Genomic DNA, 14,046 nt, shown 5'->3' with positions numbered 1-14,046 from the left:
CATAGCGCGTGTGGAGGCCCACGCTATTCTCTGTGCACAACTCCCCACGCACCCTACCGAGAGCAAGAACCACACATTATAGCGACCACGAGGAGGTTACCTCATGTGACCCTACCCTCCCTAGCAAATGGACCAATTTGGTTGCTTATGAGACCTTGCTTTGACCTGACGTTTACAGATTGGCCCCATTCACTTCCTATTTAAGTGCCAACTCAGATTTGTGTTTTTTTTTTTTTTTAATCAAAGGAAAAGAGGGACGAGTCTAAATACATTAATAATAAACATAATGCTACAAATGCTTTCTATTGAGCTGAACTTTTATTCTTTCCCCAACATTCCTTAAGAGTTTAATTTAATCTATTGATAGTCTAACATAAATGTTAGCGGTCCGATTTTTGCAGACTAACAGATCTAGATAATGTGATTGTAGCTTGGCTCTGTTCAGCATCTACAGTATATACATTAAGTGGACAACAAATGACCTCAGTGTTGTGGGCATGTGCAAAGACAGAGGTAACGCACAATGTGTATTTAAAACTTCTATGCAGAAACAACCTGTAGTTCAATTTTAACTGTGCGTGTAAGCATACTAACTGACAAAGCCATCTCTGTAGGTTGCTGGTAGATGTGTAGTGCAACAGATATTGCTACAAGTCAGTGTCTGTTGCTGTAGAGAGCCAATAGACGAATAAGGTTTTCTTTCTAATCATATATGATTTTTCACATCTGATCTTTATTCGCTTTGTTGTTTGAAAAAGTCATGCTTTTATTTTTCTCATTGATCACGGGCCTGTTCGTCACTAGCCTCATTGGTTTTTTTTATTTGTTTTTGTTTTTGTTATTTTTATTTTATTTTTTGGAGATGTGCTCACTAGTGAATGCTGCAGCAGTACTGTGCTCCAGACTCAGGCTTTAGAGAGGTCACGTCAGTGTGAAGGGCTCCCTCTCTCCCAGGACACTGGGAACGGGTCATAAATGCATTCCCTTTGTAACAGCCTCTCTGGCTATGGTGCAGATCCAAGTCTTAACAGTGTTGGTGTTTTTTTTTCTTCTTTTTTCTCTTTCTCTATTTCCCCTTTTTCTCACCCCCCCATGCTCTTTTCATTTCCTCTGGCGATCTGTTTCTTCATTTTCTCCTTCATCCCTCCATCCTCCTCTTCCTCCCTCTAGCAACAGCTGCAGGCTCAGCATCTTTCCCAGCATGTCGCCCAGGGGCTGCCCATGGCCCCTCACCCCTCCGGACTGCCTCACCCGGGCCTGGCTCTGGGGGCCGGCTCTGGGCTGCTGGCCCTTTCCGGGGCCCTTGGGGCCCAGCTGGCCTCTAAAGACGAGAGAGCACATTTGGAGGCCGTGGCAGCGGCGGCCGCTGCAACTGAGCACCACAGAGGTACAACAAATAAAATCACACTAAAGTTGCAAGCTATGTACAGAATATCATAAATTACATGGGTGTATTAAATGCTGAACATACATTTACTATTCTAAATTATTGAAGTGGCTTCTATTTGCCCAAAAATGAAAATTGCTGTCTCAAACTTGTATGACTTTCTTTTTTCTGTAAAACACATACAAAGATGTTTTGAACGATGTTTGAGGTGTTTTTGTCCATAAAATGCTAGTCAATGGGGTACAAAATATTCATGCTCCAGAAAGAATATAAAAGCAGCAAGCTTCAAATCATGATCTTGCCTAGGAGACTGAAGATTGCAAGATTTATAATGAAAAAGGAGTTACGTTTTGGTCTGTTCTCACCTAGATCTGATCATAGCACTTCAGAAGACATTTTTTAAACCAGTATAGTAGCATAGATTACCTTTATGTGCTTTTTGGAGCTTGGAAGTGTTGGTTCCCATTGAATTGCATTGGATGGGATTTATTCATAATATTCCAAATATCTTTGTGATTCCAGCCAGGTCTTCTAAGCAACCAAATTGGCCTGGTTGCTAGTGACGGTAGAGTCACATGGGGTAACCTCCTCGTGATCGCTATAATGTGGTTCGCTCTCGGTCGGGCACGTGGTGAGTTGATCGAAATGCGAGAGAAAATCCCCTCCCCCCAAAAATCTGTTTGTGTTCTGAAGTCAAACGAGTTTGAGACTGTAAAATGATGAGAGAATTATAATTTTTGGGTGAACTATTTCTTTAAGAGAAGTGTCCAAAGTGTCCATGCATTTATGATTGGTTCTGGTACAATATTACTAGCAACCAATTAAGATTTTAGGGACAAAGTTAGGGATATGATTGATTTGATAGGAATGATGTTTCTTGGAACAATGAAGAATGAAACTACCCAGATATTTTAACGTTCTTTCTTTTTCCTCTCTTTATTTGTATGTACTAATTAGTGTAACAAGGTCAACCTATTACTTTACCTTGTACCTTAGTTTAGGGATTTCAACAAACCCGTAACCCAAAAGTGTAGGGTATATAAATTGTTTCTACTTGCTATTACGTCTTGCACAAGCACATTAGCCTTTCACCGTGCATGTAAAGTCGCATACAGAAAACCAAACTATACTTTGGCCTTACAGTAAATATTAAAGTATTTTACATGTTACTCTTCCCACAATGTTTGTGCTACAGACATGAATGATATGTCAAATCATGTGGCATGTTGAAGAGAGGCATGCAGTTTCTTTTTTAGGCAATCAGACATATGATTTTTGCCTGCCTAAAGCCATAAATTGGGATCAGAACATCATGAAAGGGTTAGGAACTTGAGAAATGCATTTTTGTTTTTAGTTGGTGGGCTAATTCAAAGGTTTGTTTTGATTAGTGGGGTTGAGTTTTGTCTGACAGTGATAGTCACATTGTTTGTTTTTTGGTTTGTTTTGACTGGCCGCGGGGACGTTTTCCTGCCCTTTCCATGATCCCCACAGACCGTGAACCTGGACCAGTGAGTATCTGTCCATTTTGTTCATTTCTCTCTTTTAGTTCAGTTCAGTTCTCTGTGTGCAGACTGCAATGCATTAGGCGTCTCTATTGCCTGTAGGTCCAGAAGTTATAGAGCTGTTTTGATTTAACCCTCGTCTCCTACATCATTATCTCCTTCTCCTCTTTCTCGCTCACGCACATACATCCACACAATCCTCTCTATCTCTCACTCCCCTGTTCTCCCTTTCACCCTGTTTGACTCTCATTTTCTCATCTCATTCTTCTCGTCTCGCTCTCCCAGAGTTCCCTCTCAAATGGAGACAAAGGCAGGCCTTCAGACTACCTCAGCAATGGCAAAAAGAGAAAAGTAGATGAGAAGGAGTTTATGACAGACTACGTAAGTGCTTTTTCAATATTACATTTTTGTATTATTTTTGTCATCTTTTATGAATCATTCATTTGATCTTATTTGATTTAAGCACATGTAGGAAATAAATAAAGGATACATTTACCTCTTAAGCATTTTCTCTTTTTAGGGCAGTGACGTGGAGAAGAGCGATGATAATTTGGTTGTTGATGAGGTTGGTTTCTTTTAAAGAGCTACTAACAATTAAAAACAAGGCTAGTCATTAGAGCAATTTAAGAATTCTCATTCAATTCACGAGTTGGAATTTGAATGGAATTGGCCACACTCCACAGGATGTTGAATTGAAATTGGAATTGGAATGACAGGAAGAGGAATTTACTAAAATTCAGTTCAAAGGAATGCAACAGTCACAAATTTTTTCGACAAAATAAATAATTACGTCCTTAATTTTGACTGCCTATTTATTCCCTGATATGTAGAATATGTCTTTTCTGAACAGATTAGATATATTTCTCAATTTCAAAACGGTCAAAATAATTAGCGTGCAATATGCGTTTGCCATAGAAGACCACAAAATGTCCACCATGTTTTTTTTTCCAGATAACTTTGCAAAAATAAATATTCACATCAGAATTTTGGGTTAATTAGAACATTCCTGGAAAATTAAGTGTTCTTCCACCATGGTTCATAAAACTAAAGTAATTTATTAAATATACTGTTTGCTTTCATGTACGTAAGGTTATATTCATTAACATTAGTTAAGTAGAACAAACAATGGACTACACTTTGACAGCATTTATTAATCTTGTTTAAAGGAATATTCTGGGTCCAATACAAGTTAGGCTCAGTTGACAGCATTTGTGGCATAATGTTGATTACCACAATGAATAATTTTGACTCATCCTTCCTTTTCTTTAAAAATGGAAAATAAGTAAGTTTACAGTGAGGCACCTACAATGGAATTTAATATGGCCAATTTATTGGAGGGATTTGAAGGCAGAAATGTGAAGCATATAATTTTATAAAAGCACTTGCATTCCTTCTTCTGTTAAAACTCTAAAGTATTATTTGAGCTGTAAAGTCAAAATACATTTTTGTTGTTATTATAAAATATTATAAAAATAAAAAAAAAAGTCGATTGAGCTTAATTTGTAACCATTTTTACTTCTAGATATTCTTATGCAATTAGTTGTAAATAATGTGCAAGCTAACATTAGTTAATGCAATATGAGTATTTTGATAAAATAACATTAACCAAGTCATTGTTAGTCATGAAGCCTAATACATTTATTAATGTTAACAAATAGAACCTTATGGCAAAGCATTACCAATTTACTTAAATGTAAATACATTTAAACTTTTCTATAGGCGGAATTTAAAACATTGATTATTAACATTTAATGTTTCTGGAAAGACCCAACATGTTGTCTGTATGATAACTCGGCATGAAGTTTCCCTGATAAATCCATCCTGTTTCGTGTATTTTTTTTTAATCTACAGGACCCTTCTTCTCCACGGAGCGTACAGTCGTACTCCTCCAGAGAGAATGGATTGGATAAACTCCCAGCTTCCCGTAAGGAGCCCCTGCCCCAGGTCAGTCCGACCTCACTGGCTTCCTCCAGCAGCGCTGCTTCCCCCTCACGCAGCAAGGAGCATCCACCGGTATATATTTATATTTAACACACCCACACACATGCATATTTCATGTAATACAAATGTACAAAACATTTTCTACATCCTCCCCCCAAATCAAAGACATTACAATGCTTTACCAATGCGTACCTCGAATACACACACAAACAGACTTTTGAAGATAAACAGTGTTTGGTAAGTTACTTAAAAATAGTAATCCACTACAAATTTCTAAATATTTTTCAATTTGTAATCAGATTACTTTACTGATTACTTCATTGACAAATGTATCATATTAATAATTACTTGTAATTACTTTCTAAAACACTTTTCCACTAAACACATTTTTTAAAGTTTCTTCCTTGTTCATTATTACACACAAGTCATACACTCAGCACCTCACATTTCTCTTTCACAATGACTCATTACAGGGCCATAATCCATGCATTCTACATAAAAAAGATATTAGAAATAAGCACTTAAAAGTAATTAATTTAATTGAAAGTCAGTAACTGTATTAGACATTAAAATGTAAAGCATTATACTACTTTTGTAAAGTAATTCGATTAAAGTAACGAATTACTTTTAAATATTTTATATAGTAGTGTGGGCTGCACATAGATGCAGTGGTTTTCATTCTAAAATAATATTTTCAATACCGTTCCCTAAAGATATCTCTCATAAAAGCCTGTTTACATTATTAGATTAAAGCCATACATGATTTGGCCGATTTATGATTTATGCTGGAGACCCCGGTTTGAATCCCGCTTGGAGCAGGTCGAGCAGGACCGGTTACACTCACAAGTATAGCCAAACCAGTACTGAAACACAGACCTACTCACACAAGTCTATTTATCTATTTATTTGAGGACATAGAATATTGTTTTTATTTTTAAAATATATATATCCCATTTTCTCCCCAATTTGGAATGTCCTGTTCGCACTACTTAGTAGGTTCTCGTGGTGGCAGGGTTACTCACCTCAATCCGGGTTGTGAAGGACATGTCTCAGTTGCCTCCGCTTCTGAGATAGTCAATTTGTGCATCTTATCACGTTGGCTCACTTTGCATGACATCACGGAGACTCCCAACATGTGAAGGCTCATGCACTCTCCGCTATCCACACACAACTTACCATGCGCCCCATTGAGAGCGAGAACCACTAATTACGACCATGATAAGGCTACCGCATGTGACTCTACCCTAACTAGCAACCGGGCCAATTTGGTTACTTAGGAGACCTGGCTGGAGTCACTCAGCACACCCTGCATTTGAATTTGCGAGTCCAGGTGTGTTAGTCAGCGTCAATATTCACTGAACTACCCATGCCCCATATACTATTGTTTTAAAATACACTTACTGAGCACTTTATTAGGAACACTATGGTCCTAATAAAAGTGTCCCACATGGTCTTCTTCTGTTGTAGCTCATCCGCCTCAAGGTTCAACGTGTTGTGCTTTCTGAGAGACTGTTGTGTGTGAAAATCCCAGGCGATCAGCAGTTATAGAAATACTCAAACCAGCCCATCTGGCACCAACAAAAATGCCACGGTCGAAATCACAGAGATACAAAATTTTCCCCATTCTGATGTGAACATTTAATGAAGCTCCTGACCACATTAGATAACCGCATGTATAAATAGGTCTACTGGTGTTCCTAATAAAGTGCCAAGTGAGTGTATAACAAATGATAATGACTATACACTGACCCTAGCCCTAAAATAAACATTATTCCATTTTTAGATGGAATAATTTTTACATTTTTTTTTCTTCTTCTTCTTTTTCCCCAATTAAATATGTTTTGGCAGATTTAGATCAATTCTGTGGATTAATTTGGTCCCAAACTACAACTTATCTCTTCTGCGGTGAAGCACATCCCTCCACTTACTTTTGCTGTCAGTCACTCAAAAGAAATTGACAGACAGTTCCTTTCTTGAGTTTCACTAACGATGCATCTTTTTCTGCATTTTCCCACTTTTTCATCTTCAATAAATAATTAATGTGTGAAAATGTGTTTCCTAACCTCTCAGAGAGAGAAGTCCAGCACTCCAGGCATGAAGCCCGGCACGCCCATGTCCCAGGAGTCATCCACACCGGGCCCCAGCGTCCCTCCACAGTTTCGCCCTGTCCCTGGTAAACCCGGGGTTGACCCTCTTGGTAAAATTCCCTAATCCCGTTAATCCGAGTCTCTTCTGACTGACAGAATTTGTAGAGTATTTAGTGCAGCCAGGTTTGAATATCTTTATTAAAGGTGTTGTGAGCTTGTCGGCCAGCAGAGTGCAGAAGTGGTCTTCCTCAATTTTAGCTGATGTCTTGTTTAATTGTTTCATCAAGCTGAGCTTTTCTAGCTGAGCATTCTAATTCTTAGAATGAAATTAATACAATTTACTGTCCAATGCAATTTTACATTTTACTTTAACAATTTACCTATATTGAGAATGCTAAAATATTTTGAAACAAACCCTCACACTCTGTTTTGTCTGTCTATTTGAAAAAAATATTTAGAATAAATTTGATTTAAAGTAATCTGACTTTCTTAGTATGTGCTTGGTTTGTGGACATAAATTTTTAGGAAAACTATGTGGTTTAAAAAAAGAGGAACGTTGTCTCATTTCACTGTGTACTGTACTAACTGTATATGGTTGAATGACAAAAAAATACAACTTAACTATTTCTGTTTCTGGCAATAAAAGCATTAGGTCTGAGGAATCCATTGGCGGTGCAGGGCGCGTATCCCCCAGGTGCATTCGGTCTGCCTCCCGCCGGAGTTAATGGGGAGTTGGCTGGAGCCACGGGATATGGTGCTGGTTTCCATATTGTCTCTCCTCAAATGAACGGCTCGGTCGCTGCTGCTGCCGCCGCTGCAGCTGGATACGGACGCTCACCTGTGGTAAGGGAAACACAGATTAACGTTGTCACAGAAATTAAGGTATTCAGGATAAATAATAAATTCTCTTGCTTTCCAAGGTGGGCTACGAGTCTCCGCATCCCCATATGAGAGTCCCAGGGTTACCTGCGAGTCTGCAGTCAGCTGCTTCTGGAAAACCGTAAGTGTCTGTCCCACTGTGGTTTATATTTATATTTTTGTCCCTATGATTTGTCAACACAATATTTCTTGTGTCTGTTTTGCAAGAAAGAAGTTGTTCACTAATGCCAATTTTTGTGGAAAGCAGCAGCTAATTAAATGAACAAATTATACATGAGCATTTGTGGAATGCTTCTGCAAATTAGGCCGAATTGCTTTGATACCAATTGCAAACTGTACTGGAGTCCATGGGGCATTTACATGCTTGATCTACAACAGTTATGCTTAATGACAATGTGCTTGATCATGATTATAAATGGTTTAAGCAAAAAGCAATCGGTCCACCCACACACATATATATATATATATATATATATATATATATATATATACACTGTGCATTTTCCATTCCCCTTTTTGATTTGTAACCAGTAACCCCTCAGAAACATGAAAAAAAAAAAACATTTAATTTCTTTTTTTTTTTTTTTAGACCAAATAGTTTTCCTAAAAATTGATGTCCACAAACCAAGCACATACTAAGAAAGTCAGATTTATTTCAATCAAATTGTTTGAAATAAATCAAATATTTTCAAGAGTGTTGGTTATTCATGTTTTTGAGATGTTACAGACGTCAGAAATTCAAAGTAATGGCCTGCATCATCCAATCACTGCCAACCATGTTAAAATAAAATTAAACATTATAAATTCTGAATATATGTACTGATTACCATTGTCCCATGTCTGTCAAACATGTTGAGTGGTACAAACATCATCTTTCACCTGAAACTGAACTTTTTCAGATTGTATAGGTGGAGTCAGTTGGCTACATACACTGCCTGGTCAAAAAAGTTGCCATTTGTATTTAAATAAGCAGATACTTAAGAGCCTATGATTGGATCATTATTGCAGTAATTAATGATTCAGCTGGCAACAATTATTTTAACCCTAACTGATGCTGTGTGTAGCTTCTCATTTTTTAAACAACCATGTCTGTATCCCGTGGTCATGGAAAAGATGTTACTGGGTTTCAGAAAAGTCAAATTGTTGGCCTGCATTAAGCAAAGAAAACAACTACGGAGATTGCCGTCCAACACATTATTAAAACCTGGAAGGATAGTGGTGAACATTTAGCTTCATGGAAGAAATGTGGTCAGAAAGAAATCTTGAAAGATTGTGATCGGAGATCAGTAAAATGCAGCTGGGTGGCCACAAGAAAGCCACTTGTTAGTGAGGCTAATTGGAAAAATCAACTTAAATTTGCTAGGGAGCATAAAGATTGGACTGTGGAGCAAAGGTCATGTGGTCTGATGAGTCCAGATTTACCCTACTCCAAAGCGATGGGTGTGTCAGGATCAGAAGGGAAGTGCATGAAGTGACGCACCCATCATGCATAGTGCACTGTACAAGCCTTTGGAGGCAGTGTTATGATCTGGGGTTGCTTCAATTGGTAGGTCTAGGCTCTGCACCATTATGCAGCACTAAAATGAAGTCAGCTGACTACCTGAATGTACTGAATGACCAGGTGATCCCATCAATGGATTTGCCAAGATACAATCCCAAGATTCATTGGGCTTGAATTGTGAAAGAGTGGTTCTGGAAGCCTGAGGAATAATTTTCACACATGAACTGGCCACCACAGAGTCCTGACCTTAACCCCAGTATGACTTTAGAAGACTTTACGGAATGGTTCAACTCTCCTGTCATCAATACAAGATCTCTGCAAAAACTTAAAGCAATTCTGGATGGAAATAAATGTTGTGATATTGCATAAGGTTGTCTTATGTAAACAATGCCATGACGAATGAGCGCCGTAATCAAAGCTAAACAACAAATTATCCAACAAAATATTAGTGTGTGCAAATTTTTTTTTTGGCCAGGCAGTGTAGGAAAGCTATAGGATGCTCCCTATTTGGTGAATGACTTAACATCTAGTTGGCTGTCTGTCTGCACTGGTCTCAGAACAGTTCAAAATGCAACTGTTTTTTATCCTAACTCCATATTAAGGCTTTTGGATGCATCCATTGATTCTCAATGTAATAATGCACAGTAAATATAGGATATTTTAAGGAAAATGGTATGTTTCGTGATATATCAATGACATTTTTAAATGCCATATCGGATGAGATGACAGACTCCTCTCTTTTGACTAAAACAGGTAATGTAAAAACCTTTTGTCACAAAATTTGGTGCGTCGAAGTTTAACCCTTTAATTACAGCATAGAGTGTCCTGAACTGAGATCAGCTGTTTTAAATTAAATTAAATTATGCATAGCCTATATCAAAGTCAAAACATAATGTTCACGCATGTGGAGGAAGGGTCTCTCAATCTGATGTCAGGCAGATTAAAGTCCCTTGACACTTCCCATTGAATTTGTTCTTTCACTCTCTCTCCCTCAGTGCATACTCATTCCATGTGAGTGCAGATGGTCAAATGCAGCCGGTGCCCTTCCCTCCTGATGCCCTCCTAGGCCCAGGCATCCCGCGGCACGCCCGTCAGATCCACACCCTCAGTCATGGAGAGGTGGTGTGTGCGGTCACAATCAGCACCTCCACACGTCATGTCTACACCGGTGGGAAAGGCTGCGTCAAAGTTTGGGACATCAGCCAACCGGTCAGCAAGAGCCCCATGGCCCAACTCGACTGTTTGGTGAGAGAAGCATGCAAACAGAATCAATGAAGGCATGTTATTAACCTAATGAAAATATATGTAAATGAACAAAATATTTTGGTTTTTACTTTAATCAGAATAGAGACAACTACATCCGTTCATGCAAGCTCCTCCCAGATGGGAGGACCTTGATAGTTGGAGGTGAAGCCAGCACGCTATCAATCTGGGATTTGGCCACGCCCACCCCTCGCATTAAGGCCGAATTAACGTCATCGGCTCCGGCCTGCTACGCTCTGGCCATCAGTCCAGACAACAAGGTCTGTTTCTCCTGCTGTAGTGACGGAAACATCGTGGTCTGGGATCTGCACAACCAAACGCTTGTCAGGTATTTAAAGACTACATACTCTTGATGAGATACAGAATGTTAGAACTTGAGGTGATGTCCTTGTATCTTCATCTTTTATAGGCAGTTCCAGGGCCATACAGATGGAGCCAGTTGTATCGACATCTCTAACGATGGGACCAAACTGTGGACGGGGGGTCTGGACAACACTGTGCGCTGCTGGGACCTGAGAGAGGGCCGACAGCTCCAGCAGCACGATTTCACCTCACAGGTACACCACACTGTAAATCTAGGCGTTCAGTGGCCACTTTATATAAAGCTGGTCGTTCATGTGGCAACAACTCCATGCATAAAAGCAGACCTGGTCAAGAGGTTCAGTTGTTGTTGAAACCAAACATCAGAATGGAGAAGAAACCTGATTACGTGACTTGGACCACAGAGTAATTGCTGGAGCCAGATGGGGTTGTTTGCAGAGTGTTAAAGAGGTGTTCCTAATGATCTGGCTATTGAGTGTTTATCTTGCATAGTGACATTTTATGGACTAAATGGACTTGACCTCCATTTTCAGTATGACGCAATGTGTTTATTTGTGTGTTTGCAGATCTTTTCTCTGGGTTACTGTCCTACGGGAGAGTGGCTTGCAGTGGGAATGGAGAGCAGCAATGTGGAAGTGCTGCACGTCTCTAAACCAGACAAATACCAGCTGCACCTTCACGAGAGCTGCGTTCTTTCGCTCAAGTTCGCCTATTGCGGTACACCAAAGATTTTGAGTTTCAGAAAATTCAGCATGGAAATATAGCTATAATGAAAATAAAAATTTTAACCAGTATTACTTTTAACTTTGCAGGTAAATGGTTTGTGAGCACAGGCAAAGATAATCTACTGAATGCATGGCGAACTCCTTATGGATCAAGCATATTCCAGGTATTACACTGTGATGAATAAACAATATCAAATAAACACTAAACGCTGTTCACACCAAATGTGTCCTTGTTTACAACAGTTAACTTGACACAGCATCTATAAAATGCTCCGTTCCTGCCAGGGATGTGCACGAGTAATCGATTAATCGAATAATCGTTCAACTTTAAATATTCGACTAGTAAAAACATTACTGGAAACTGCTTCTCTCACCTAAATCTTGCTGTTACACTTAATAATGTTATAGTTTTTCATTATTAACAGTGATAATATCGCTTCAAAAGACGTGGAATGTAATGTTTCTAGGTGTGGTGCAAATGCTGCTGCTGTTTTTTTGTTTTTTTTTAATCTGTTTATGCATAGTGCTAATTTTTTCATAAGGAAAACAGGTTCAAAGGTTTAAGGTTAAACTTAAATTCAAAATTTTAAGTAATCGATTACTTGTTTTGTTATGTGTTCGAGTACTCAACTACAGAATTACACGAAATGCCCATCCTTAATTCCTGCGCGAGATGCTGACAAAACAGCAAGTCGTAGCGCAGCCGGCAAAAATGTTGTTTACCGCTTGTTTACATTGAAAAACAGTGCTAACTAGCCCTAGCCCAAACTCGTGCCATTGGTTGATCCAATTTTTCTATGTCTGGTTTGTTGCGATATTTAAAAAAACTCTCAATACTCAATAAATGTTTTGATAGTGGTACAGAGCCAGTGTTTTATATATTAAAGGTCATGCTTGTAATTGTTTTTCGATTGAAGTTCAAGTACAGTTTTATCTGTAATTATGTCTTTTATTGAATTTATATTTGTATTTAAAATGTAATTATTTTTAAATAACTTCTGTTTTTGTCTCCAGTCCAAGGAATCGTCCTCCGTTCTCAGCTGTGACATCTCCCCTGATGACCAGTTTATTGTCACTGGCTCAGGAGACAAGAAAGCTACTGTGTATGAAGTCATTTACTAAACTGAATGTGTTTGGATTGCTGTTCATTAAAAGAAAAACTGATTGATGGAGGAGAGAAGATTCATCATTATTTTGCCTCTGAATTGGGAGACAGAAGTTGAGACATGGACTTGAAAGACAGCTAAACTTTTAGTTTTATTCCACTTGGAACGACGGACTCCAGGATCAGGCGGTTGATCTCCAGATCTGACCTTGTTTTTTTTTTAATGCTGTGAGAAAGCTGGTAGTCTAGCTTCAAAAACATGGGATTTCTCCAAAGACCTCATCTTTATCTTCTTTTTCTTTTCTTTTTTTAAACAAAATGAAACGTAGTGAATATAATAGTAAAAGAAATCTTATTTTTATAGCCTTCGGAATTTTCATGGAAATGGACCGTTATGGAGCCGCATTGTATGAATGCATTATGATGAGACTTAAAGGACTGGCCTAAGACTTCTTTATTGATAAAGCCTGTACTGATTTTCTAAAATCAGATCTTTTTGTTATGACTGTATGGATGGTGTTTAAGATGATGGGATCTTGGACCACAAGGTTCTGGATTTTAGCGTTTCAGTGACATCAGGGAAATGGCTGTAAAGATACTCAGTTAAGGTCCTGTCACGTGAATACTGTATGTTGGAGCATGTTGAATTATTTTGACTGTTTGATCACAAACTTGGTATGTATGAATTGTAAATAAAGCTCTTTAAAAGGCAAAAGAAACTTGGTGTTTTCCTGAGCCTGTACAGAGCCATTTAACATCTGCTATGAATTGAGAGACGTACTGCAATTCAGAAGAAATTAGACTTTGGAAGCCATCTCAACAGAGAAATCACTTTTAGCATTTTATATCTCAACTACATTACAACAATTTTCTCATTAAGAAAATTAAAATGTACATTTTAGAGTTACGATTTTAGTAGGCTACATGCCAATTTCACAAATGTATCTCTAACGTTTTTTTCAGCAGTCAAATTGCGCCATTGCAACAAATCCATTCCTTCCCACTAATGTTAAACAATTTTGTTAATAAATGTTTTAGGAGACAATAATATCCAATAGGTATTTTACCATTACGAGGCCTTTAGCTCTATTATGCCTTATCATATATAATCATGTTACTAAATGTAATTACTAACATTACCTGTTCAAAACAACAACAAAAAAACATTCATGTGTGTGTCTGGACATATGTGTGCACAAACACATGTACGATGTCAGATGCGGTATAGTAAGCATAATGGAAATAAAAAAACTTGAGTAACGGTGAACAGTCACATAACCTAAAATATACACTTTCTCTTGAATATTATATGGTAACCTAAAAAATGTGATTGGA

The 14,046-nt window shown here is 38.2% G+C and overlaps 1 protein-coding gene across 3 annotated transcripts in view; it reads left to right on the top strand.

Moving 5' to 3' along the window:
• Window positions 1-13,416, top strand: part of LOC127641020 (transducin-like enhancer protein 1) — a 56,958-nt gene extending 43,542 nt beyond the window's left edge. For all 3 annotated transcript variants that reach the window (XM_052123749.1, XM_052123748.1, XM_052123750.1), the window contains 14 exons: window positions 1,171-1,387; window positions 2,879-2,895; window positions 3,175-3,270; window positions 3,410-3,454; window positions 4,741-4,902; window positions 6,901-7,027; window positions 7,564-7,760; window positions 7,838-7,917; window positions 10,293-10,542; window positions 10,641-10,888; window positions 10,970-11,117; window positions 11,448-11,598; window positions 11,694-11,770; window positions 12,621-13,416. In XM_052123749.1, the coding sequence (XP_051979709.1) occupies window positions 1,171-1,387; window positions 2,879-2,895; window positions 3,175-3,270; window positions 3,410-3,454; window positions 4,741-4,902; window positions 6,901-7,027; window positions 7,564-7,760; window positions 7,838-7,917; window positions 10,293-10,542; window positions 10,641-10,888; window positions 10,970-11,117; window positions 11,448-11,598; window positions 11,694-11,770; window positions 12,621-12,728 (1,923 nt within the window). In that variant the 3' untranslated portion in view covers window positions 12,729-13,416. The remainder of the gene's footprint in view (window positions 1-1,170; window positions 1,388-2,878; window positions 2,896-3,174; window positions 3,271-3,409; window positions 3,455-4,740; window positions 4,903-6,900; window positions 7,028-7,563; window positions 7,761-7,837; window positions 7,918-10,292; window positions 10,543-10,640; window positions 10,889-10,969; window positions 11,118-11,447; window positions 11,599-11,693; window positions 11,771-12,620) is intronic.
• Window positions 13,417-14,046: the final 630 nt, after the last annotated feature.

This window comes from Xyrauchen texanus, chromosome 50, assembly GCF_025860055.1.
Source record: "Xyrauchen texanus isolate HMW12.3.18 chromosome 50, RBS_HiC_50CHRs, whole genome shotgun sequence".
NCBI lineage: Eukaryota > Metazoa > Chordata > Actinopteri > Cypriniformes > Catostomidae > Xyrauchen > Xyrauchen texanus.
Note: the sequence above shows the minus strand (reverse complement) of the source record. Positions and strands in the feature narration are given on the sequence as shown.